At 38.5% G+C, this 26,518-nt stretch overlaps 1 protein-coding gene, 1 long non-coding RNA gene and 2 other non-coding genes across 5 annotated transcripts in view; 3 read left to right on the plus strand and 1 right to left on the minus strand.

Annotated features, from left to right (window-relative positions):
* usp46 (ubiquitin specific peptidase 46) overlaps nucleotides 1-13,527 on the minus strand; it is a 19,636-nt gene extending 6,109 nt beyond the window's left edge. Inside the window, exons 1-6 of the mRNA XM_046836444.1 lie at nucleotides 13,153-13,527; nucleotides 7,127-7,207; nucleotides 3,697-3,910; nucleotides 1,255-1,493; nucleotides 337-413; nucleotides 85-172 (exon numbers count right to left, since the gene is read on the minus strand). Of these exons, the coding sequence (XP_046692400.1) occupies nucleotides 85-172; nucleotides 337-413; nucleotides 1,255-1,493; nucleotides 3,697-3,910; nucleotides 7,127-7,207; nucleotides 13,153-13,188 (735 nt within the window). The 5' untranslated portion in view covers nucleotides 13,189-13,527. The remainder of the gene's footprint in view (nucleotides 1-84; nucleotides 173-336; nucleotides 414-1,254; nucleotides 1,494-3,696; nucleotides 3,911-7,126; nucleotides 7,208-13,152) is intronic.
* A 334-nt stretch (nucleotides 13,528-13,861) lies between these two features.
* On the plus strand, nucleotides 13,862-17,993 carry LOC124377118. Of its 2 annotated transcripts, none has more exons than XR_006924058.1 (6): nucleotides 13,862-14,008; nucleotides 14,880-14,941; nucleotides 16,332-16,385; nucleotides 16,865-16,921; nucleotides 17,186-17,231; nucleotides 17,851-17,993. It is a non-coding gene; the product is annotated as an uncharacterized LOC124377118 (long non-coding RNA). The 2 variants fall into 2 exon arrangements; XR_006924059.1 differs by having other exon boundaries at nucleotides 16,337-16,385.
* Nucleotides 14,682-14,803, plus strand: LOC124377485. Its single transcript, XR_006924103.1, has one exon. It is a non-coding gene; the product is annotated as a small nucleolar RNA SNORA26 (small nucleolar RNA).
* LOC124377486 lies at nucleotides 16,986-17,109 on the plus strand. The gene has a single exon (XR_006924104.1). It is a non-coding gene; the product is annotated as a small nucleolar RNA SNORA26 (small nucleolar RNA).
* Nucleotides 17,994-26,518: the final 8,525 nt, after the last annotated feature.

Consider the following 26,518-nt stretch of genomic DNA (forward strand, 5'->3'; position numbering starts at 1 on the left):
CCATTAAACGTTGCACATGATCACAGTCAGAGGTGCATATAAAAAAAATAAATCACTGTAATGTAAAGTGCAGGATGAGTCCACTGACCGTTTCTGGGCCTCTTGTTTGCTGCAGCAGGTTTCACAGTAATACTTATACTCACTACACAGCGTCTCCGTGTTACTGAAGTCCCTGCGCGCACACACACACACACACACACACACACACACACACACACACACACACACACACACACACACACACACAGACAGGACGAATCAGATCCTCCTCATTAAAACCTCCAAGACTGTGCAGCTCTTAGTTATCTTGGGCACATGTGCTATATATATAAATACCTGAGACAATGTGTTATTGAAGTGTTTTGCTCGACATCCACAGACAAATCCAGGAAGTCCTCGTCTTTACTGCTTACCTGTAATTGGAAAAACGTATTTGAGTTCTATAATCTTGTCAAATGTATTAGCATCAACTCACTTTACCATCAGTCCTGAAGAGCGTTCGACTGAACACAAATTCAGGAAGGTCTCATCAAAACCTCAAAACAAAGTGACCTCAAATGACCTCCAAGTGACCGCTTACATTATAACACCATTCAAACTATACGTGATTCTTCCCCAAACTGTTCCCACAAAATTGGAGGCATGCAGTTGTACAAGATGTCTTTGGATGTGGTAGAATTATATTCTCTTTTCACTTGAACTAGGAGACCCAAACCTGCTCCAGCATGACTATACCCCTGTGCACAAAGCCAACACCATGAAAATATGGTTTACATGGGATGGAGTGGAAGATCTTGCGTGGCCTGCTACAAAGCTCTCAACTCTCAAAACATGTTTTGAATGAATGTGAATGCTGACTGGACCCCAGGCCTCCTCACCTCACCTACATCAGTACCTGAATTTACTTACATTCTTGTGGCTGAATGAGCAGAAATCTCAACAAGTACACACAGAATCTTCCCAGAAGAGTGGTGGTTATTATGACAGCAAATATATAACCTTTGACTGTACATTTCATGGTTTTGAGGATGAATATTCATGCCAATGTTAATTAGTGTATTAAAAACTTGAAAAGTGTTCATTTATGGTACATTTAGAACAGATACAAAACGTGCGATTAATCACGAGTTATCTTATGAAAATCATGCGATTAATTACGTTAAGTGGTTTAAAAGCAAAAACACAGCTGCAAAATGTTTTAAACAATCACGCAATTTAACACCCAGAGAAACAACTGTGTGTCAAAGCTGTCACCGTCTCGCAGTTGAGGCAGCGTGTCTCGTTGGTCAGCGTTCCCTGGAAGATGTCGTGCACCCAGGTGGACTCGGTCTTGTTCTCCGTCTCGGTTTCGGCAGTGACGACGCTCCCATTGTTCTTTAGTCGGCCGTTTTCTTTCTCCTGTTTCTTCTCCTCCTGCAGGATGTCCGCCACCGTGTTCAGCAGGTAGTTGAGGAACTCGTGAGCGTCCTGCTGCATGTAGTTATCAAACAGGTCTGCAGGGGGGGACAGAGAGCAGTGCAGCGGCACACGCTTTGAACACTTCACAAATCGTGATGTAAAAAATCAAAATATTATTCTGCGTAAGATGTATACTGTTTATCAACATATGATGTGAATGTAAAGTACATGCAAGTTCTATAGAAAACCTTTACAGACAGCATTTCTATGGAAAAATGGAAACCGCCTTGTGTTATATGGTCATCAGTGTTAAACTTGAAATCACCCTGTATTGTATGTGTGTGTGTGTAGTCAGCTGACTGATTCTTTTCTGACAGAGGCTGGTATTATTCATTTACTGAGAGAGATTCAGAACAAGTATCTTTTCATATACCTCCCTCACACACACACGCGCACACACACTTACACACTCCACCACCTGTTCCACATTCCTCAGATACACTGTATTACAAAGATCTACTGTTTGTAAGCAAAGGTCAGGTGCATTACTAAACCATCTATATACATTAGATTAGCTCCGCCTCTTTGCCTATAACATTTTACATCGTTTCTCTACATAAAGCAATGCAATACAGTATAGTATTTTTAGGCATCAGTATTGTGCATTCATAATGTTAAACCTTTTGTTGTTAGGGGGTTCCATTTTTACTAGGATCTGGGCACTATTATGGATGCTGTAAAAGTGTTAAACTGAGATTACGCTTGCTCTGTGTATAATGTCACCAAAAAAAAAGGGAAATTACAGCTTCTACATGAGCTTAAAGTACGATAGAGCCAATTCTAGTTTGATTGCAGCCTACGACAAGATAACCCTACGATTATCTCCAAACGAGCACTTTTTAACACTGGAAGCGTTTTCAGTTCTTGGTGAACCTTTAAACTCAAGAGACGTGCATTTCGTTCTCGTCCTTTTAAATGCAACTGTATCTGTATGGAAAAAATTTAGTGGGCATTAATGAAAGAATTTTACTTTGTTACTTCACTGAAGTATATACAATGACCAGGGATAACTTTACGACCACCTTGCTAATATTGCGTTGGGTGTTTGCTATTAAAACAGTCGTGACTCATTGAGCATTAACAGCATTCATTTCTTCAGCAGTTTTAACTACAGGATCTCATCTGTTGAATGGGACCACACGGACCAGCCTTTGCTCCCCACATCACCACTGTTCCTTCCTTGGACCACTTTTTGGACCACTGCACACTGGGAACATCCCACAAGAGCTGCAGTTTTGGAGATGCTCTGACCCAGACGTCTAGACGTCACAGTTTGGCCCTTGTCAAACTCGCTCAAATCTATACGCTTCTGAACCATCAACATTGAGGAAAGTTCAGGTGAAAGTGTGTTTGGAGTAAGGTTTCTTTTACTGTGTGTCTCTAACTATAGAAATCTCCCTCATTAAAAGGTATTATGTGCAGGAGAATGGAACACTGAACTGTATCCATTATTCATAGAGTTCTCATAGAGCACTCGTTTACTTCTGATACTCGAGTCTATTTAGAAGCAAGAACTTTTGTACGTTTACTGATGCACTTATAGATATGAAAGTGTTTCACTTTTTCAGACTCGTGTAGGTGGGGGATTTGTAGCTTTACCCAAGTACAAGAATAATGTGGTTTATCCACCAATAGATGAGGTATAGCAGGTCCCCGAGTGATGTAGGAGATGCGTTGTGATGACCCCATCGTAACTCGAAAATACGGTAAGTTGAGACATGGCCCAGCCTACTCAGGTGTCTTAAAGAATGGTGATCAGTATGAGGTAGTATACTGTAATGTGTTAATAATTTAACACATTTCAGCAGTGGTCCCCAACCCCCGGTGCCGATCCGTGGGTCAATTGGGCCGCACAGAAAGAATACATAACTTACATTATTTCCGTTTTATTTATTATCTGATATTATAAATGTTATAATGTTGCTCTTGGCTGCTTCCCTGATTAGTTTTTATCTTGTCATTAGGTCGATATTTGAGGAATATCATGTATATTATGTTTTTGGTGGTGCATGTCAATATTTGTTGTACTTCTATATGTAAAGTTTTGACAATCAGATATGCTGTGTAAAACCTTTTTATAAACCGTGGCTTTGCTAAATCACATGAAACCAAGAATGTGTTAATCCGAATCACTTCACTAATGCCAGACGAGTTTAAAAGTCATTGATAAATTTGGAGTCACATGTTTAATTTTAAGTTCAATTCCAGGGTCTGTGACAGGAAAGTTTGCTTGCTTACCATTTTCTTTTCTCAGGCGAGAGATGAACTTCTTGGGGGGAATTACTCCCACCTTCTTCTTCTGGGTGGCAATGCTGTGGAAGAGGTCAGCCAGGCAGGTCAGCAGGTTCTCCTTCTTCTTCTGCTGTGCCTTGTAGGCCAGAACGCTCTCCCTGAACGGCCTGCAGAAATACAGCGCCTGCAGCACTGAGTTACAGTAGCATGTATTCCCAAACTGCAAAAGGAGACACAGAGAGAGGGAGAGAGAGAGAGAGAGAGAAAGAGAGGAAACTTTTTTGATGGAAATTTTTATGATGCTTTCAATGCATCATTTAAGCATATTTATATAGTTTTTAGGGTTTTTTTACAAGTTGCTCAGACACTTGGGTAATTCGTGACGCAGAATAAATGTTCTCATACCCGGCCTGCTCTCTCATCGTCAAAAGAACATCCTCCACCTGCTCTCCACTCTCAGTCACTCACTCTTTCACATTCAGCTGTTTGCAGTTTGTTTGATTCAATTACCCAATTATCACTTTATTTTAAAGCACCAGAGAGAGAGAGAGAGAGAGAGAGAGAGAGAGAGAGAGAGAACACGAGAGATAGCTAGATGAAAGAGACAGACAGAGAGAAAGCCACAAAGAGTGAGAGAGAGAGAGAGAGAGAGAGAGAGAGAGAGAGAGAGAGAGAGAGAGAGAGAGAGAGAGTCTGGCAAACAGATACAGAGACAGAGAGAAAGCCACAAAGAGTGATAAAGAGAGAGAGAGAGAGACAGAGAGAAGCAAACAGATACAGAGACATAGAGAAAGCCACAAAGAGTGATAGAGAGAGAGAAAGCGACAGATAGAGAGAGAGAGAGAGAGAGAGAGAGATCGACAGAGAAAGCCACAAAGAGTGATAAAAAAAGAGTAAGAGAGAGAGAGAGAGAGAGAGAGAGAGAGAGAGAGAGAGAGAGAGAGAGACAGTCTGGCAAACAGATACAGAGACATAGAGAAAGCCACAAAGAGTGATAGAGAGAGAGAGAAAGTGACAGATAGAGAGAGAGAGAGAGAGATCGACAGAGAAAGCCACAAAGAGTGATAAAAAAAGAGTAAGAGAGAGAGAGAGAGAGAGAGAGAGAGAGAGAGAGAGAGAGAGAGCACTTTTGGTAAAGAAGTAAATCTGTAAAGCAATCAGAGCTGAGGGAATGAGGGAACAAATTTGAACATAATCTTCTGTTTCTAGACGAGGGGTGAAACCAGTGCATTTTGGCATTCTCGTAATCGGCAAACTTGGATCAAAACCCTGTCATCTGCTATTATTCAATAAGACAAGTCTTTCTTTGCCAGAAAAAAAACCGTGGCCTGACTTAATTCACAAAAAAATGCAGTGAGTAACAGTAGGTTGTCTTGGCCTGGTTTCAGAGAATGGATGGGAGAATTAATGGGGTTTCTGAAAGCTGCTGATTTTCTACTGATGGTTCTCTCAAACAAAGGCATGTGCATGTGTATGAAACACTATGGACTTTTTAAATGCATTTTTTTCCTCTTGACAGCTTCAAACAGAAGCTGATTGAAAGGCTGCTGTTAAACAAGTGAGTACAGGAAAGCACTTGCTTTAAACTATAAACATAAAAAAATATAAACAATTAAGTTTGGGGCATAACAGGGAATAAGATGTACTGCTTTAGGGGGGAAAAAAACAAAATGAACAACAATTCGGCTTGGCATTGCCGTCAATTATTTGCCTTGTTAGGTATCACACTGCATACGACTGGGGCCCGAACTCTTATTTTCCAAACTAGCAGAGAAAAGCATCCAAATGACAGGATTCCTTCTTACCTCAGAATTACGTCTGTTCCGATGTCAATTCATTATATGGCAATCAATATATGGCATTTCTTACCTATACATGAGCTACACTATATATACACAAGTATAAGCATACAATTAATACATAACATATTCCCATGTTAAATCTGTAACACTGACTCTACAGGTTAGCTGACTAGCATAAAAAAACATGGTGGCATCACTATGTTGTACACTGAATGCACAGAGTTCACAAAGGCCGTTCCAAGCTCTAGCATTTTAACTTCTGAGGTACAACACAATTCCAAAAAAGGTGGCACAGGGCCATGTTTATCACTGTGTATCATCACGTCATCTGTCTGTATTCATCTGTGAACTGTGGAGACCAGATGCTAATGTTTTTGAGAGGAACGTTGTCCCATATGTATCAGATAGAGAATTCTAGCTGCTCAACAGTACACGTTGTTGTATTTTTCAATTCATGAAAAGGCAAATGGACTAGACTGCATTAACTACGTTATATTGTGAATACAATATGGGTTTATCAGATTTGCAAATCATTACATTCTGTTTTTAATTACATTTTACACAATGTCCCAACTTTTTGGGGTTGCAAGTTGAATGCAGCATTATTGCATATAATGCTTTATTATTGCGTTAGGAGTTTTAAACACTGCCACAAGGCTACAGGCTAATATACTAGTAGCTGTGTGCTTATCTCTTGTCCCTCTAGCAGCAAGAAAAATAAAACAGTGGAAAATTAAAGCCATTAATCCCAACAATTGTCGGTTCAAACTAGCGCAAAATTTGTGTGGAAAATTTAAAGATTTTTTTTTTTTTTTTTTTACGTACAAAAGAAAACCACAAAGAAATTCATGTGAGAATAATTTTATTAAACAAATATGTTTCCATTACCTTCTTTACTTGGCCACAGCGGAGGGACTTTTTGAACGTATTTGTATTTTGAAATGTTTCTAAAAAGGAAACAAATTACTTTCATTTCATTTTAAGAGACCTGTGCTATTTTCTCTCTTAGTATTGCTCTTTAATAAAAAAAAGTACTACTTATCTGATTAATCGATGGAATAATCATTAGAATACTTGTTTACTGAAATAATCGATAACAGCAGCCCTAGTTCAAATATTAAAATGAGGCAATAATCTGCAGTATATCCTCAGTTCCTTTGGAAAAAACCCCCGTAAAACTATAAATGTTTGCAAAAATCTGTTACTGTTTACTGTAAATGCTAACCTTGTTACCTTGTAGTGTTTGCTAAATGTGTAATCGGTGCTGAAATGAGGCTTTGATTGAGCTTAATCCAGTGAAATGTCCCAGTGTCAATTTGACCAAGAACAACATGGTGCCATAATCATTTCATTTAGTCACAAAAAAAAACCTTCACCAATGTGTGTTATTTTGTACTGTTCAGTACAATAATAAAGTGTGCAGATTATGGTTAGTTGATATATTTTTGTGGTACATGAGCATGGAACAAATGAGCAACACAACGTGTGACACGCATGCAATAAGATCCCTTTTTTCCTCCATGCGGTGCTTTCGCATGCAATATTTTGCCTTATTGGGCCAAAGGCGGACACGCTCTTAAATTGCTTGGGCTCGCGAACACAAATGTGGCTTAATTAGACTGAACGATACTCACGTTGACCAATCCAAAGTAGTGCTCATTAATGGGGAACTGCTCTGGACCAATGTCTTTCTCCAGAGCAGAGGCATTGGTGCCCTGCAAATAGAAAAGAGATGAATCATCAAATAATCCACATTTCAAATCACAGATTAGACATTTAGACATGATTTGTTTTTAAGAACAACAATGCTTGCAATGAATGGAGATGACTTGAGGAGAAATGCCATGGCACTAAAAACACGTGTCAATGTGACAAAGTACGTTCTGTTCCCAATCCGAAGCACTCAATTTTAATAGTCTGTAATACAAACCTGTAATACACTGAGCCTTAAGAAAACACTGTGTTAGACTTCGGCAATGGCTATAAATATTCAGGTATTTGGATCTGGTCACGCGTCCAATCCCCTCCTCTGTCTGATCCGTAAGCAAGAGATTCAAGAGACATCTTACATTCTGATCTCAGGTCACATATATCACTGGACTGCCAGTTATAATAATAGTTAAGCCTTCTGAGGAAACAAGTCCAGAGACATGTGACTTTAAAACACAAGTATTTGTAGCTGGCAGCTCTCATCTCAACAGGGTTTTGATGGGCACAGTGTGCTCAATCTGTAGTCCATAGTTCACGTGATCCTGGCAATGTAAATCGAACTCCTTCATTTAGAAGCAAACGCAGACCAAAAATAAAACCTGGTGGCAGGTACCAATTAACACATGTTCTTGTGTAGTTTATGACTGATAACAGTTTTTCACAAGAATTAAATCAAGGAATATTTAATTTTAAAATTATTGAAGGACTCGTTGATTTCCAGCATTTTCTTTTCTTCTCCTTTCCTTAGGCTTAAGCACTTTATTTGAAGCAAAAACAAGACCACACCCACAGTGACTGAAACGCTTGCCAAAATACAAGGAATTATGGCTAGCTCCAAATACCAAATTTTCAAAAACAAGCCAAAGTACAAATCCAAGAATGGAATGAAGCACCATTTAGGAATGGCCTAATCTGAGCTCAGATCATGAAAGGGGCTTTAACAAAAATTACTGGAATATTTCTACAAGAAAGGTGTGGTAGAAAGTTCAGAATAAAGATGCACTCGATTGGAAGACTCCTACCCAAACACCCCCCCCCACTAAATACTATATTACAAGCAAAAGGGTCATTTAAGAAAGTATTAACTAAAAGGTGTGAACATTTACACAAATATTTTTGTATAATTTGTATGAATTATGCTGGTTGCTAGATCACATTAAAAGATTGAAAGTGCTGACAGAATTTACCTCAGTTTCCTTTTAACACGAGGGTGTAGTCTTTTGTATACATTTACATGATTTGGTAGATCCCTTTGCTTTAAAACCCCTAGCAATAAATACATCCTGATACTGGCTCAGTGGGTCACATACTGGGAATAAAATCAGTCTAAAAACTCTGCTGGGAAAGTAATATAGAACAAAACGTACATTTTTTAACAAATGTAAATGCTAATTTAAGGGCTTCTGGAAAAGGCTTTTGGACACGGTTCGAATACTGTTTGGGACATCAAGGGACTCAAACGGACATAAAGATCATTCCAGCACCCAGGTGTTAGAATAGAGAAGAGTCTTGATGCATGTCTTCCTTGTACCCTGAGAGACAGTGGGACCAGTCGTACAGAGGTAGAGTCTCAGAGAAAGCGTGGTACAATACAAAGTGAGATAAGAACTGTGAGTTTGCTGGGTTTTGGTTTTGTAGGTGAGCATCAGTGTTTTAAATCTGATCCAGCAGCTACAGGAAGCCAGTGGAGGAAGTGTAGCCATGGATTGGTGTGGGAGAAGATTTTCGGAAGTAAAATGAACACGAGTCATGCGGTAGTTGCAGTGGTTGAGGGTTGCAGTAGTTCAACAGTAAACAAGCAGTATGAATCAGAATTGGAGTATAACGTGATTCCACTATGCCTGTATATTTTTTCTCTCTTATTAATTATACAGTACTCTCTTGCTCGCTCAGTTCTCCGATTGGACTCCTGCCATTGTGTAGTCATAATATTTTTGATTGAAGTGGAGACAAAATAGCATTTAACGTATTCGAGCTGTATGATGTATGTGTACGAATTCCCGACCCGACCCCTGCTGCCACTGTGCTGGCTCTGAATTTCTGTTACATGACTGTCAATTCGACTCTCTATAGAGTTTTTATTGCCTGCCTTGACAACTCCATAAATCTCTAAACCTGGCACCAGGGACAAGAACGTTTCATGTCTGGTCAATTCGTTTCAGTCAGCTTCATGCTATAACTATGAATTTAACCACAAAAAACATTATATTCATCATTTTGGTCCAGTGAACACCAGCTCCACAATCATCCAGCGACAGTGTAGCTCTCGTTCAGGATTGTTTCAGGACAGGACATTAGAATTTAACATGGATTTTGGTCCAATAGAAATCAGGTCCACCATAATCCAATGCCAGTGTAGTTCTCGCTCAGGACAATTTTAGGACAGGACATTATATTTTTTTACATTCTTTGGGCCAGTGGAAACCAGCTCCACCATCCTCCAGCGACAATGTGTAGTTCTCTTTCAGGAATATTTCAGTCATTTATAAATTAAAACATGCCTAATATTCCTAAGAGGCAAGTCACAGTATTTCGTGTACAGAATTAATAATGCATCAACTCACATCATTTAATAGGATGTGTTGAGGAGTCATAAAATAATTAATAAGCAGCAAAGGGTGCAGGGTTTCACTTCCGTTAAGCGAGAACACGGATTTCATTAAGGACGTCAGTAACGCTAAGGAAAAAATTCAATCATGAGGTATACGGGATATGAGACATTTAATGAAACAGAATGGAAATTATTTGTTCCATCTTATTTCATTGATGTTGCTCTATAAGAATTTATCACTTTGGGCATAATAATAATTTAAAATAAATAATAATAATAATAATAATAATAATAATAATAATAATAAGTACCATGATTATTTACGGTGTACATTCAGGCAACTGGCTGATTTTATTTGAATTTTTTATGGATTCAGTTTCATTTCTGTCTTTTTGTTTGTTTTTGCTCATGGCCACACTTCTATTCAGCTTCTACAGACATAACAAAAATCCATTCTCGGAAATGACTTTCTAGAATCCAGACTGGATTCATTTTTGCATGGTGAGGTGGCATATTGCTATTGTTACCAGAAGATCTCTGGCGGTTAATTCAGATCTTTATCTGTCATTTCGGTCATGTTCTTATCTGTGTGCATAATTTCCTGTAGGATCAAAAAAGTATTCTAATTACTACATACTACACTGTAGAATGACCAGTACAAACGTATACAGTACAGAACATTCCTTCTGGACTTATATGATGGTAGATTTTACATCTTTTGTGGGGAAAAAATTATACTTTTCACCATTTAATGCACTCTTTGCTATAGTTTCTCAACAAATTCCACTCTAACACAAAAGTAAAGTAAAACAATACACATAGTTTAAAAAGACTCATTAGGAAACATCAGAAACAACATTCTTAGTATAAGTGAAGTCTTCATGTTCCATAGATGGAAGTACACAGATCGGGTAATATTGTTCGTGTTTTTCAAAAGACAATGTACTATCAAGGACGACACCCAGACCCCTAACCTGAGAAAATTAGGAGATTATAGAATATTTAGTAAAAAGTGAGGACCTATTGAATTTTGACCAATTGGGTTTAGTGCCAACCAGAAGAACCTCTGTTTTTCCATTATTCAGCTCCAGAAAAGGACAATTTGGTTTGGAGGACAAATAGTGCTGGGTGTCGTCCGCATAGCAGTGAAAATTTATGCCATATTTCCTAAAAATATAACCAAGAGGTTATAAGTAAATGATAAATAAAAGAGGGCCCAAAACCGATCAAATGCTGTTTAGATAGTCACAAGCCCTAAACAATCACTTATAGTGAATTTAAAATAATCTACACAACAATTATGTCTTTTTCCAACTATACCATGATACAGCAACCAAAATATTTCAAAGCCAGCATGTAGAAACAAAAGAAAAAAAAAAATGGCACACTGGTGCCCTGTTTAATAAGAACCAAAACTGACTTAATCATAAGAAGAAAATATAAAGTATCAGAACAGCGTTAAGAGATCGATGGCTAGAAGCAGTCTTTAGAGGTCTGAGCTATTGGGTAAATCCAGGGTAGAACTTTTTGGGCAGAATTCATACAGATGTTTGATGCAAAAATAAAAATCCATAACCAAAGTGAAGCATGGTGGTGGCAGCATTATATAACCAGGCTGCTTCTTTTCAACTCTAGGTCATTAGTAAAGAGATCATGGATATCTTCAAATACAGATCTGTATTAGCACAAACTATGAGTCATACAGCAATGAGACTGAAAGATGAATCAGTGATATCCACCACATTCTGAAATGTCTAGGATGAGCAATAAGCATGACTGACAGCTGACTTGGTGCTAAAGAGCTGCACTGTGCATCATGTGACAGTAATAATCTGAGAACGCAATTCAGCTTCTCGGCCCCATGAGGAAATCCAAATCCGGCAAGGTTTGTATTTCAGTCATTAGAGGCCTAAACGCCCCTCACCTCGAAGGTACATAAGTGCCACATTGTCTCAGAGACACTAAAGACTGGACATTTTTTGCTGAAACTAGCAGGCACATTATACTCATACAAAGGCTATTGATAACCCAGAATCTCAAAGGCAGTGGAAATGAAGTGGGATCATTGTAGAAGGAGTGCGACTGGACTTTCGGCTCCATCGTTCAAACAGGCGTTCAGGCATTTCTGCCCTTTAAGTTTCTGTGGAAAATGAGGCAGAATGTTTCGCTTGATCTAACCTACAAACACATTTGTACACAGACAAGATGGATACATTCATACTAACGTCCTTATACACTACATAGACAGTGGTCAAAAAGTAGTGTGTAAAAAGCAGAAATCAGTCCAGATAATAAACCATCACCGTTTTGTTTAGGCACAGTTACATTTACAGCATTTAAAAGAGATTTTATTGAGAGCGCTTACATTAATCTTATTCATGCAACTGAGTAGCTATGGGGTTAAATGCTTGCTCAGGGGCCCAGAATTGGCATGCTGGTGTAACTGGGATTAGAACTCACGACCTTCTGACCACACTAAGCTTGCACTTCCTAACACATATCATTAGGTTAAAAGTAGAACTCCGACACTGAGCTCAATTCAGACAGTCAGGCTGAAAAACCCATAATTCCTGGCCAATATGAACATTCCTTTGAGAAACAACTCAAAAACATACAGATAAAGTTTCCGAGTAAACCATATTTTGTATGAAATGAATGATCCATCCTCCTGTAGCCCTCCTAATCAAATGACTGTGGATCATGTGATCATTACAAACAGCTGTATTAGATTATAAATTAAATTGTCTTGGATCTGGATGGCAGATCTCCAGAAGGGTCGTCATCATCTGCTTCTTCTTTAAGGACGCTACAGCAACAACAGATAAGATTCACAGGCCAACAGTTTAACAAGATCGAAAATCATCATGAGACAGTTGGGTGTAATTTGCTTGGCATCTGCTTGACTCTGTATAATCATACAGTTGATCATACACAAGTATTAATCAGCCCTGAGCCTGGTTTCATGGAATCGTGGATGATAGAGGCAGGGACGCAGGTGCTTGGAAATGTCGATGTGGATCCCACATGTGGATCAGGCATAAATCTGGGATCTGAGCTCGACCTAATCATCATGCATGTAGTATAGTGCGCCGGATCCCTAGAAAACCTAAAGTCCTGGGGTGTTCATGAGATGAGTCGAATCAGGTATGTTGGAGAAGATACAGTACAAGATGCAATACAAGATGCATTCAAATATGCAGTACAGAAGGGGGTTTGTCCCCTGTAGTATAGTGTATATGGAGTAAACCTAGTTTTGGAGGCTGGGCACTGGGTCTGCAGGGGAGGGAGCAAACCCATCCATACACACACACACACACACACACACACACACACACACACACACACACTGGGCTAGCATGCTAGGACACTAGCAATGCATTTAAAGGCTTGTGCACTTACCATATTACAAATGGAGGCGATATTTCTGACAGTCATTTAGTTCACAGGTTACTCCTTGACGCCATCGTTATGAAATAAACATGACTGCAAGTGCAGGAGCAGCAGATCTTCTGCAGCTTGGACCAAGAGGCCAACTGCAGTCCTGGTGATGGAGCACTGGCATATGCAGCACGATTTTATTCCTTACTGCAAACAATCCTACGCCTAAAGTGTTCTCAATTTCTCAACAATCTTCGGCCATTCATTCTGCTCATTCAAACCGGACCATCAGAGTAAAAGTGTTTTTATTCCCAGTAAACATCACACTGCATGCGGCAGGTAGCAAGCTATCCCAGTCCGTCCAGCACCAAAGCCCCGCCCACTCCTCCATAGACGCTGCGTTGATGTCAGAGAAACAGGGCGGGATTTTATTTTGATTTACACACAGTTTGTCCAATCAGAGCTCGGAATTCTATTTCAGGGATCGCATGCTAACCAATAGTAGCAAACCAGGAAGTGATATTAAAAAGAAATGGAAAAGACTTGTATAAGTCGCAAATGTGACTGTCGTTGGCGTATTCGTTCTTATTTTATATTTTATTTATATTTGTTATTTTTTATGCAGAATTAACATGCAAATAGGTGTAGGGACACCAAGCAGATATGTTCAACTTTTCCTGTGTCCTCTACAAGCCTGTAGTGGAGCTGCATGCTCTCTGCGCATGCGCAAAACACGCTTCCGCTCCTCCCTGGCTCTGCATGCTCTCTGCGCATGCGTAAGACCCACTTCCTTTCTTCCGGTTTTCTCGACTACAAGAACTGGTTACAGCGTGCTCTCTTTTCTCGCTTGGTTGGAGGATCGAGATGAGATTTTCTGGTGAGTTTAATGTTTGTAAAGTGAATAATGCGCCAAAAAATGTGTCACGTATTTAACTTTTCATTGACACGTGAGATTAAAAAGAAGTAACAATTTAAGGGTCTTGGCTATGCAGTGTGAGCATGCTCTATGAGGACGACCACGTGTCTGCACGTGTATAAACTCGCCTTAGATGATAAGATCTACCAATTTTGTTAGCCATAGTGGTTAAATTTAATTGTTTTTCACTTTAGTGAACTTATACTTTTTAGTCTTAATGGATGTTTTTGATCCTGATCTTAAAAAAAAAGGTACAGATTTTCTTTTGCACAATGGGGAGAACATTTAACTGGGTGGGTACTTTTCTTGTTCCTGAATGTCCTGGTGGTAGAAAATTCAGTAAGTATATGGATGTGAGGGATCCAGAGTGTTTTTTGAGCCCCTTTTCTCATTCTGGAAATATAGATTTCTTCAAGGGTGGCCAGAGAAGAACCAGTAATCTTTTCAGCAGTCTGAACTGTGGTCTTCTGATATCTGATTGTGATTTAAATAAAATAAAGGTTTATTTCTATAATGAATTCTTTCCTTTTAGTGATCAGATCCTTAACCTGATTTCAAATCTTTTGAAAGTCTAATATAAATGAAATATCTAATATAACTCGTTTTTGTAGGGTGTGGTCGTTTAGCCCCTTTTTTGCCCATTTAAGACCACTCATGTCTTAAATGATTAACACAGGGGGGTAGAAGAAGTCTCTCAAAAAACCCGAAGTAAAGGCAGATATTTCCTTGCTTCGGATCCTGTCGGGAGAAACAACTTTTTCGTATCTCATGTTAGTCATACAGTATCACCCTGCACTGTAGCTATATAAACCGTTTGTCTATTTGTCCACAGGAGCTGAAACTGGACATCATGACCACAAAAAGCGAAGCACCTCTCATCCTAAAAGTAGTTTGGTAAGCAAGTTTAAGTGTGAAGAGCAAGCCACGGTCCTAACAATAAACCTCAATCACATAGAGGGTGGTGGTTATATTTTTTCCCTCCTATGCTTTGCCCACTGGAGGCTGCCGGTGTTTCTAGTGGCCATAACAGGGGGATACACTAAACTCCTTGCATAAACAATGGGGTCAGAGGGCTTCAGCATGTGCCCAGATCCTGTGCAGGGGACATCGCCTTAATAGACAAAATCTTCCTTAATTATACTTAAGAGCAATCTGTTAAACTTTTTTGGTAAACTGTAAATGAGAAATTCACTTCTCAGCATTCGGCTAAGAATATTTAGAGCTGAAATGCCTGTGGGTATACAGTATTTGCTTACACTTATATATTATCACACTTTTCCTGATTTCTAGCAGCATGGGTAGAGGAGGTCTACACTTCATGACAATACCTTTGGAAGCTGTGCTCGCTCATAAACCCCTCGCTCTCACAATACAGATGCTTCGGCTCGCTCATAAACCCCTCGCTCTCACAATACAGATGCTTCGGCTTTCTATGAGGCACGGGTTTAAAACAGTGGGATTAGAAACTACAAACAACAAAAAAGCCCTTTTATTTTAACCTGTCCTTTTATTAAATATGTAAATATGTATAGGAAATCGAGATCATCTCTGTCAGAGGGGTTATAGCTAGTACAGTTAGCATGTGCTGCTAATCTACTTACAGTTAATACAGCCTGGAATAACTATTTTTTACAAGTAGTTTTATTTTGTCTGCTTTTTTGGAGGATGGAAGGACATTTATCTCCTTCCATCTTCTAACCAAGCAGACATAAACTTAAACTGCTTGAGGGTCTGTATATGTATGTGTAGCTAGTATACGTAACATGCTAATAAAGTAATAGCAGGCTGTACATTAAAACGAGATACTCTCCCACCACCCTTTTTTACTTTTTATTTATTTTTTACGATATTGAATTAAGTGTAATATAAAGACTGTAGTAAATTGTGCTCCTTAAGCTAAATTGTGGCTGCTAGTGTTACTTTTAGATCAAGTTACACTTGTATGTCTGTTTCAAGGATGTTTATTCAAGATTCTTGAGACGAATGGCTGAATGTAGGAATTATTATTGTAGAATTTCTATTATAACCAGTAGTGGTTTTTGTAGTTGAGCCAAACACTGTCAAGGTCCCTGCAAGGTCAGATGCCTGATATATTATTATAATTTTTATTTATTTTTTTTGACATCATTCCAGTTTGGAGTGTGCGTGAAGGATATTTCAGGCATACAAAATTAATAACTAGATTTGTTGCCAGAGGAAACGCCAGTTGAGGTTATTTGTCAAAGTTTGTTTGTACTTGCTTTTATTTTAGTCTTAATACTTCATAAAATGGTGCTTGTTTCAGTGCAGACTTCCAGCCACCTGACTGAGATGATGTTTTAAGCTGAAACAGTAAAAGGTAAGAATGAAATTTATGAATTACTGTGTACATTGTAATATTCTCCACTCCACGTTGGGGGATTGATTTGGGGAAATTGGAATATCTATAATACAGGCCAATTTATCTAGTATCTTCTATTTGTTCTATATCATAAAATAACTAAAATCATAACTTTTAAACCTAATTCTTAGTTTTCAGATTCTATCAGCAGATAAGTTTGCTTCCTTTCTGAAATAAATGCATTTGCTAATAAAATCGGAGAAATACAAGCTTGAAATATGTACAATAAAACAAGACTATTCAACCTACTGTAAAACCGTTGGTATTTATTTTTAACATGGATCAATTTGACTTGGGATGGTATTTGCTAAAACAACATTGTTTGGCAAATTGCGTTTGAGTTAGTTGGTTACGGTAGAGAATAAAAAAATCTATGAGGTTCTGATAACATTTGGCGAGCGTTATTTATTGAATGAGTGTTAATTCTGTGCTTGCAGGTTGTGAGAGTATCCGACTGAAGCACCTGGTCTGAAGAGAGCATCAAACCTCAGCAGGTACGTGTCTTGAAGGACATTTCACAACAAATGTTTGTTTTATGGTTTGGTCTCGTCCCCTTTATTGCCCATTTAAGACCGCTTGTGTCTTAAATGATTAACACAGGGGGGAAGAAGTCGTCTCTCAAAAAACCCGAAGTAAAGGCAGATTCACTTCCTTGCTTCGGATCCTGTCGGGAGAAACAAAACTTTCTCTGATTAATTTTTTTCTTCTTGCTTGCTCATAACACCCTGATTTACTGTATAAGCCTTCTCTGTCCACAGGAGCTGAAAGGAAATGCATGTGATGAAAATGATGTCGGGTATCCAGGTGAGCAAGCTGATTACCTCAGATTTATTGGCACCCTTTGTGAAACTGAGGGAAATCTCACACTAACATAATTGACAATTTTTTTATTTATTTATTATTTTTTATAAATGACCAGTATCTTTTATAATTAACATGCAGTAAAGTCTCTCAGTCAAGAGTTTAACAGCATTGAAACACTTCCTATAATGTTTGACAGGTTAAGATATGTCAGGGTACCAATTTCGAATAATTGGATGCAAGTGCTAAGTTTTAGCATGTGGAATGTAAAACCTGTCCAATAAGCGTGTAGGTTGTTTTTTTTTTTTTTTTTTTAAATATATGTATTTTTTATTGATTTATAAAAAAAAAAAAGATCTTTCCTCCTATGCTTTGCCCATTGGTGGCTGTTTCTGTTCTTAGTGGCCATAACACAAGGATACACTAACTGCTCGCAAAAACTGGGTCAAAGAGCTTCCTGTGTCTCGATCCTGTGCAAAACACAAGCAAACTTTCCATAAACTGCAATTTTTAGGCATTGAATTGAACCCAATGACATTCCCAGACAACTGATATCGTATTGTGGTTATGTAATAAATTTTATATACTGATGGCTACATTTTTTCCACATCTTTCTCACTAGGTTCTGCAGCAGTGTCCTGAAGTCTAGACATATCCAGCACTTACTTTGTCAGCCTTTGTGTTTGAACAAATTTGTCATTGTGCTACTTGACTTGCTGATTTGTCAGATTGATTAAGTTAATAAAACAATTTGGAAATTGTGTATACATGTGTAAATGTATTGTTTGTATATTATATAAATAAATACAGCTGTAACGATTTCTCGAGTAATTTGAATACAAAAGAAATCATTGTCTGTATGTACAGTGTGTTCTGACCTGCCAGCAATATGTGGTCTTCTCTTTAGCTTCCACCATGGGGACTGATATATAAAACAAAAAAAAAATTCCCATAAATATAAAACATATGATGCCCTACAGGACACTCATTCACTATTAAGCGTAAGGCACTAATGGCAAAATTACTACCACTTTCATACATAATGTCTGCCACATTAGAGTTCCTGGGAATTTTCGGATTGCCCTTTGTATATATTACGAGTTTAAATAAAATTAAATATTTTGTAAATAAGTTTATTTTTTAAGCCCTTCCATGGATACCTTTTAGTTAAGGAGTTTTCACTATCATGCTCTCGGGAAGAAGAAGGGGAATTCTGTTGTGCTGTACACAGCTTGCTTTATTGCACATGGAATTTGATTTAGAACTGAATTGCATTTTTACATTTTGAACTTTTGAACCACATGTTGTGGGTGGGGCCAATAGCCACATCCAGTGTAATATTTAACTAAAGTCAATCTGTTGGTTGAGTAAAGTAAATTATGTATTATATTTATTGTAGGGATGGTAAGATTGCATCAGCTGCATCACTGCATTAGCATAAAAGTTAGTGATTCATCCATTAAAAAAAAAAAAAGTGCAAAGATCCAAGTTGCCATTTGCATTCTCAGTGCATTGTTTTTAACATTTGCATCGGTAAAAAAACTAATTACTTCTATACAATTATTAGATTATTATTTAGAAAGTGACCAATAAATTGTGACCAAAATTTAATATTCAGATCGATTTAATCGATCGACTAGATGACAACTTTCTCAAGCGTGTTCTCTCACTGCCGCTACGTAAATGACGTATCGCAACACTACGGAGACCGAGAGTCAAAAAGAATACAGATTAACATGGCAGTAATAGAGCTGCATCTTCCTGGAGACAACAAGAAAAGACCATCTGGTTTTATTTAATCTTTTTTTTTTTTACTACAAAGACCTGTTTGTGAAAAGAGTTAGAAGTCATAAGGCACCAGTAAATTTATGATTTGCTGTTTGTCTGAATCAAAGAAATAAAAGTGAACTACTTCTTTTGGTTGCCCCAATTAGGGGTCGCCACAGCGGATCATCCGTCTCTATACCCCCCGGTCCTCTACACCTGCCTCTTTCAAACCAACTACCTGCTTGTTTTCCCTCACCACATCCATAAACCTCCTCCTTGGTCTTCCTCTTTTCCTCCTTCCTGGCGGCTCCTACAGATATACCCCAAGTCCCAACTCTGCACATGTCTTTTACTCAATACCACTGTCTCTAAACCATACAACATCGCAGGTCTCACCACAGTCCTATAAACTTTCCCTTTCACTCTCACAGATACTCTTCTATCACAAATCAATCCTGCTATCACTCTTCTCCACCCTGGCTGCACTCTTTTCTTCACTTCTCTAACACTCTCCATTACTTTGCACTGTTGACCCCAGGTACCTGAACTCCTCCACCTTCTCCACCTCTTCTCCCTGCAACCGCACCACTTCACTGCCCTCCCTCTCATTCACACACATGTACTCTGTCTTACTCCTACTGACTTCCATTCCCCTTCTCTCCAGCACATACCTCCACCTCTCCAGGCTCTTCACAACCTGCTCCCTACTCTCACCACAAATCACTATATCATCCGCAAACATCATAGTCCATGGAGACTCCTGTCTGACCTCGTCCGTCAACCTGTCCATCACCACTGCAAACAGGAAAGGGCTCAGAGCCGTTCCTTGATGTAGTCCAACCCCCACCTTGAACTAGTCTGTGATTTCTACTGCACACTTCACTGGTGTCCCACTGTCCTCATACATGACCTGCTCCACCCTCACATACTTTCACACCTGACTTTCTCATACAATACCACAACTCCTTTCTCAGCACCCTGTCGTACGCTTTCTCAAAATCCACAAACACACATTGGAACTGCTTTTTACCTTCTCTGTACTTCTTCATCAACATTCTCATAGCGAATAATGCATCTGTGGTGCTCGTCCTTAGAAAAAATTTCTATTTTTTCCATTACATTGAATTGAATCAAATTGAAATTGAATCACACTGCATCGTCATAGAGGTAAATCGCATCTCTAGCTGCTTCATATGTATCTTTAATGTATCGAGGGCATCATTTATCATTTATGGAGATGCATCCCTAATGTACAGTATGACACATTTAAATGTAAGAAGTGCTGTTTTTTTTTATCCTTTTGTCGTTTACTTTGTTTTATTTTTATATTTGTCACAACCCTTGTTGAATGTTTGAAAAAAATTAAATGCTCCATAAATAGAAATCTGGCGATAAACAAGCTCAAAGCGCTCCTTTTGTATGCAGCCATTTTAATTTTAATAATTTGCCAATTTCCTGAGTAGGAATTCCGAGATATTGCGGTTTGGCTTTTCCTAGTGAGATGTTTGGATTTATGAGACTGAATGAATGCAACAGTAACTGCAGTAACATACATATGTGACCTCATTAATGTACACAGACAAACATTTTTCCTTGCAGAAGAAATGCTTCCCACTGACATTTTACAGTTAAGAATTAAACAGACTGCAAAATTATGAATGAGGTTTTTGTGGTTTGTTTGCTTATTTATTTATTTATTTATTTATTTATTTATATTCGTCACAGCCCTTTGCTAAATGTTTGAAAAAAAAGAGCAAATGCTCCAGATCAAAAAAATTCCAAGGAAATTATGACTGCATGACAAACTCTATCACAATTTGTTATAAAACAGAGGACAGGAAACCTGTTGCACCTTGTTTGACCAGACGCAGTTCCTGTTTTGATCCAAGCTAATTTTGTTCATTTTGCGTAATGTTCACTCTGAGAATCAGCGCTGCTGTGTTTATGAAAATTAGGCAAAATATGGTCGGTACAGGTTCAGTAGCATCTGTTTTTACTAAGCAAGGTGTCACACACTGCTTGTGTTTAAAAGTGTGTGTTTGCATGCTGGCAGGGACGACATAAACGCTGCAACCTCATGTAGATGTATCACACACATGCACCCGCACAAGCCGAGATTTAAGCTTGTGAATAAGTTCTAGTACTTTATTTAAACTTTGGCTGTCCTTGGGAGGAAGACTAATCAAAATAAAGCTAGTCTGGTGAATGGGTGTTCTGTGGCCGTGCTGGATGGAAACAGATTCAGCTGGTTTGAAATCTGAAATGTTACACTGGTTTGTACAGGCTTCAGACACATCTGTTTACACGTCATGTCTGATTCACAGCTGGAGAGATGAATGGTTGGAGACATCTGTCAGACCTGAGAGAAAAATTCTTCTTGTAGGAGAATCAAAGAGGATCTTAGGTGTATGGAAATCCGTATCTACAAACGGTAAGGTGAATGTGTGTGGCAAGAGCACAAGTGTTTACAGTCTGACCGATGACTGGGAGCATGTTTGGGTTCCAGACTGGATGATGTTTTTTCTTTTCTTTTTTTTTGCAGTTGGTTTATTTGTTCCTGATTGGTTCAGGATTCTGGGTTTAGACTGGTTTCAGGCATAAACTTTAGTGCACACTGTTTTTCCTGTGTGTGCCTGGGCAACTTTTGTTATTTATAAAAATGCACTTAAAACTGTATGTGCGATATGTAGAGGGCCAAACAGACCATGCATTATTTTTTTTGTGGTGTTGTGTGTGGCATGGTGTCTGCCATCTCCATCATAAATATAACAACTAATTGTAGAAATGTATTTATCTCTGTATTACTTGCTTATTTGTACTGTACTGTGCTCTACAGCAAAGATTTCGTCAAACGTCTTAAAAGTTCAATTAAATTTAGTTTAATTCAGATTTATGGGGTCGAGATGAAGCAGGCAAATCCATAAAGACGAAAGGGACAGGATCACTGGTCACTGGTAACTCAGGAGTACTACAACAGAAAGAGAGAGAGAGTAGAGGGATGATAAGGATAGAGAAACTCTATGATAAGAGACGGCCCACCACAACACCATCAACAAACCTGAGTGAAGACGTGAGTGTGAACGGACGACAGCATCCAAACAACCCATTTCACCAATATACTCTCTATATACTCCTATAAACTCACTGACAAAAGGCTTCATTAAACATATATTTTCAACCTAAAAGTCAAATATTTTCAACCACAAAAGCACAGATTCATGCACAAGAAGCAAATTTTGAGTGCAAATGAAATGTAATATTTAGACTAGTTATTGGAGCTTGTTTATCATTGGATTTCTCTATTTGGAAATTTAAATTGTCATTCAATTCCATTTGACTACAGACTGGTGAAGTTAACTGAGAGACGTTAGAGTGTGAGTTCATCTCGGATCAAAGTAAAAACCAGCGTGTTAATCCATAATGTACTAAACTGCAGAACTATCAAAACATTCAGTTGAGTCCACACAAAAAAAATAAGGTGATCGTGCGGAAAACAACTTTTGTTACGTCAAGATCGCAAGCAAATAAGAGAAAAAAATGTATGCATGGCCTGTTGAAGCTGCCGTAAAAATGTAGAAATACCGTTTTGAGTAGGCCTCTAAACAACTGACATCTGTATTGACATCTGTATATCTGTACTGACAATAAAAGCTCTTAATACTGCCCACCCTCTTATCCCAAATAGACATGAACATCACCTCTCACTGACATTTACCCCTCTGACATTTATTATTCTTTTGAAGTGTGTCTGTAGAAATCTGTGAAAAACACTATCGACCTCTCTCAGGTCGCATTAAGAAGAAAGAGATGAATTACAACGTATTTTCCCCCTAGTTCTCTTCTGAAAATAAAGAATTCCTTTCTCTCTCTCTTTCTCACACACAAACAGAGTGTTGTGAGTGATGGCAGGTCACATGGATAAACTCTATGTCCCGTTCTGAAGCCGTCGGCTCTGTAACTGTCTTCCTGTAGACTCTTCGTTGTTTTGCAGTCCTCTGAACACATCTGCCTGAGTTTGCTTCCAAAACACACAGCTGCTTGGAGGCAGACCAGATCTACTTTCACAAATCCGCTTTTGGAAAACTGACTTTAGCCTAGTTTTCATGTCATGCTAATACGTTATGCTGATATCGCTGAGAAATACCTGGAACTCGTGGAAATGGAAATAGTTCCCAAATCATGAATTCCTGAAAATAACTCAGAGATTTCTTTATTTAATAGTTCTAAGCAATTATCAATCCTTAATTTAATACACTAATCTGACAAGTCAGAGGGTGTTCATTGAATTTTCAAAATCATTTATTAACTGCTGTACTATAATGACTGATATGAGGATTATTTTAAGCAGATATAGATAGATAGATAGATAGATAGATAGATAGATAGATAGATAGATAGATAGATAGATAGATAGATAGATAGATAGATGTGTAATGTAGACACAATTAAACGACGTACAGTTGTTCTCACTTCTTGTGTACTCACTTGTTGCCAGAACTGTACGTTGTTTAATTGTGCAAGGCCACATGTCCTATTTATCATGTTCATGTTTTTGTCTTTTCACAGAACCATACAAATTTGTGTGTCTTGTATTAGAGCAGTTAAAATTAGGTTATTTGAGTACAATTTTCTCATACTGACCACTGGATGTTCAACATGCACATCCTGATAAAGACTCTCTGAGGATTTGAGAATTAGAATTGTTGCTCTACACAAAGATGCTGAGGCTGTAAGAAGATCAGTAACACCCTGAAACTGAGTTACAGTACAGTGGTCAGGGTCATACAGAGGTTTTCAAGCCGGTTCCACTCAGAACAGACCTCACAAGGGTCCATCAAAGAAGTCGAGTCCCCGTGCTGTGTGTCAGATGCAGAAGCTGCTCCAAAAAACAGACGCATGAGTGCTGCAGCATTGCTTTAGAGGCTGCAGAAGCAGAAGGTCCGCTTGTCAGTGCTCAGACCATACGCCGCACACTTCAACAAGTGGGTCTGCATGGCGTCGTCCCAAAAGGAGCCTCTTCTGAAGCTGGTTTACAAGAAAATCTAAAACAGTTTGCTGAAGGCGACCTGTCCGAGAGCATGAATTACTGTGACATGTCCTGTGGTCTGATGACACTAAAATAAACATGTTTGGCTCAGATGGTGTACAGCATGTGTAGCGACGCCCTGGTGAGGAGAACTATGCTGCAGTCCATGAGCTGCAGTTTATTGAGGGAAACATGGATTTCAATATGTACTGTGATATTCTGAATCAATACATGATGCCCTCCTTTCAGAAACTGGGCTGAACAGCAGTTTCCCAAAATAATAACGACCCCAAACACACCGCCAAGATGACAACTGCCTTGATGAGGATGCTGAAGGTGAAGGTGACGGAGTGGCCTAGTATGTCTTCAGACCTGAACCCTATTGAGTACCTGTGGGGATCCTCAAGCAGAAGGTAGGGATGTGCCATGTGTCTAACATCCAGCAGCTTAGTGATGTCATTATGGAGGAGTAGAAGAGGATCCCAGCAACAACCTGTGCAGCTCTGATGAATTTCATGCCCAGGAGGGTTATGGTAGTGCTGGATGGTGCTCACACTAAATATTTACACTTTGGACACAGTTTCAACATGTTTACTTAGTGTGTACTTAATTATATTGGCAGGTTTTAGACAATAATGGTTGAGATATTTTCAGAGGACAGTAAATCTGTACTGCTGTAAAAGCTTCACATTGACTACTCTAAAATATGTCCCTTGAGAAGATACTAAAATGATTGTTGAAATGTGAGGGGTGCACTCACTTTTGTGAGATTCTGTACACTATATTCCACCCACTAACAGGTGCCATGATGAAGAGATAATCAGTGTTAATCACTTCAACTGATTATAACCCGATCGGCTCAGACACCAGTCCATCACAAAGCATTCACTCTTTTATTCTTAAGGGCAATTTACATTATATGTTAAAAAGTATTCAGACATTTGACCATTAAACATCATCTTATAAATCCATAGGCATTATTAATAAGTGTTACCTCCTGTGCTTTTATAATAAGCTCCGATCTTATCTTCAGGAAAGACTTTCCACTAGCTTTTGGAGTGTGTGGGGATTTGTGATTTGTGATTTTGTATATCTACAAGGCTTAGGAAAAGATCAGGCATCTCTGTAGGACACTTGAGTTTTCACAGGTTAAATGTCATAGGGACATTTTCATGCAGAAACAGAGTTCAGAACTCCTAGTTCCAATGAAGAGAAAATTCTAATGTTACAGCATACAAAGAAATTCTGGACAATTGTATGATTTAAACTTTGACATATGCTCTCTAATATCCAGGTGTCTACACACTTTTGGTATTGTATTGTATGTATACAGTATATTGAAGGAAATGGGAAGAAACCAGAGAACCCAGAGAAAACCCATGCAGCCATGGGAAGATGCACAGACATTCTGCATAGACAGTAACCTGAGTTAAGGAATGTAGTAAGGACCCTGGAGCTGTGTAATGCTCCATGCTGCACAGCTTTCATTAAAACAGATTCCTTTTCAGTCGCTAGACGAGTAGTGAGTCAGTGAGTTAAACTGCCAGATATGAATACCAGATTTAGATGTGCAGCCTGTTTTTCAATCATTGAAAACATGCATAAAACTGTTTGTGTGTCGGGCATGTGGTTCTTATTATGTGTTCTGTAGTTTGTTCAAAGGGTTCAGCTGGAGAGGGAAAACTGCATTTTGCCTTAGAAGTTCATTTCCCTTGACTTTCACTCCATGTCACTAATGAACAGTCAATGAATTATGAGTTGTCTGACCCTTAGTGTAGGATTTCAGTTCATACAGTTGAAATGTATCCATTTAGTGTATACTTGAAAATATTTTGTGTACCAAAGTTTAATGTGAGACTAACAATGATCAATATACTGTTTTTTTAATTATATACACTATGTAGACAAAAGTTTTGGGACACCTGACATTTCCAGAAATGTTACCACAAAGTTGAAGGCACACAATTGTATAGGACGTCTATGAATGTGGTAACATTACATTTTCCCTCCACTTGAACTAGGAGACACAAACCTGTTCCAGCATTACAATGCCTCTTATATGAATCCTATGGACAATTGTCCACAAACTTTTGTCTACATAGTGTATCTATTATAATGGCATTTACATAAATGTTTACATAAAAAGATTTTATGCATCAAGTTACAAGATCAGTAGTAAGGCTGTAGGAAGTCAGGAAGTTATTTTCACCAAAAGCATTTGTTTATATATCTGTGTAGCAAATATTCATTTATTACATCATGCTTTAAAAAATAATGCAAAGTTAAATAAACCTTTCTGTCCATCGATAGCGAATAGTGAACTAAGGACATGAAAGCAAATGCTGGCTATCATTCATGTTCAAAGAACACTTATATATAAATAAAAGGGCGCTCAAGGTTCAGAATGTCCTCATCTACCCTGGGCTGTGAGTTCACCAGAAACACTCTGAGAAGTGTTGGAAATGTTTTTCATAGCAGAATGGTGTGTGTGTGGTGC

This window comes from Silurus meridionalis, chromosome 23, assembly GCF_014805685.1.
Source record: "Silurus meridionalis isolate SWU-2019-XX chromosome 23, ASM1480568v1, whole genome shotgun sequence".
In the NCBI taxonomy this organism is placed as follows: Eukaryota; Metazoa; Chordata; class Actinopteri; order Siluriformes; family Siluridae; genus Silurus; species Silurus meridionalis.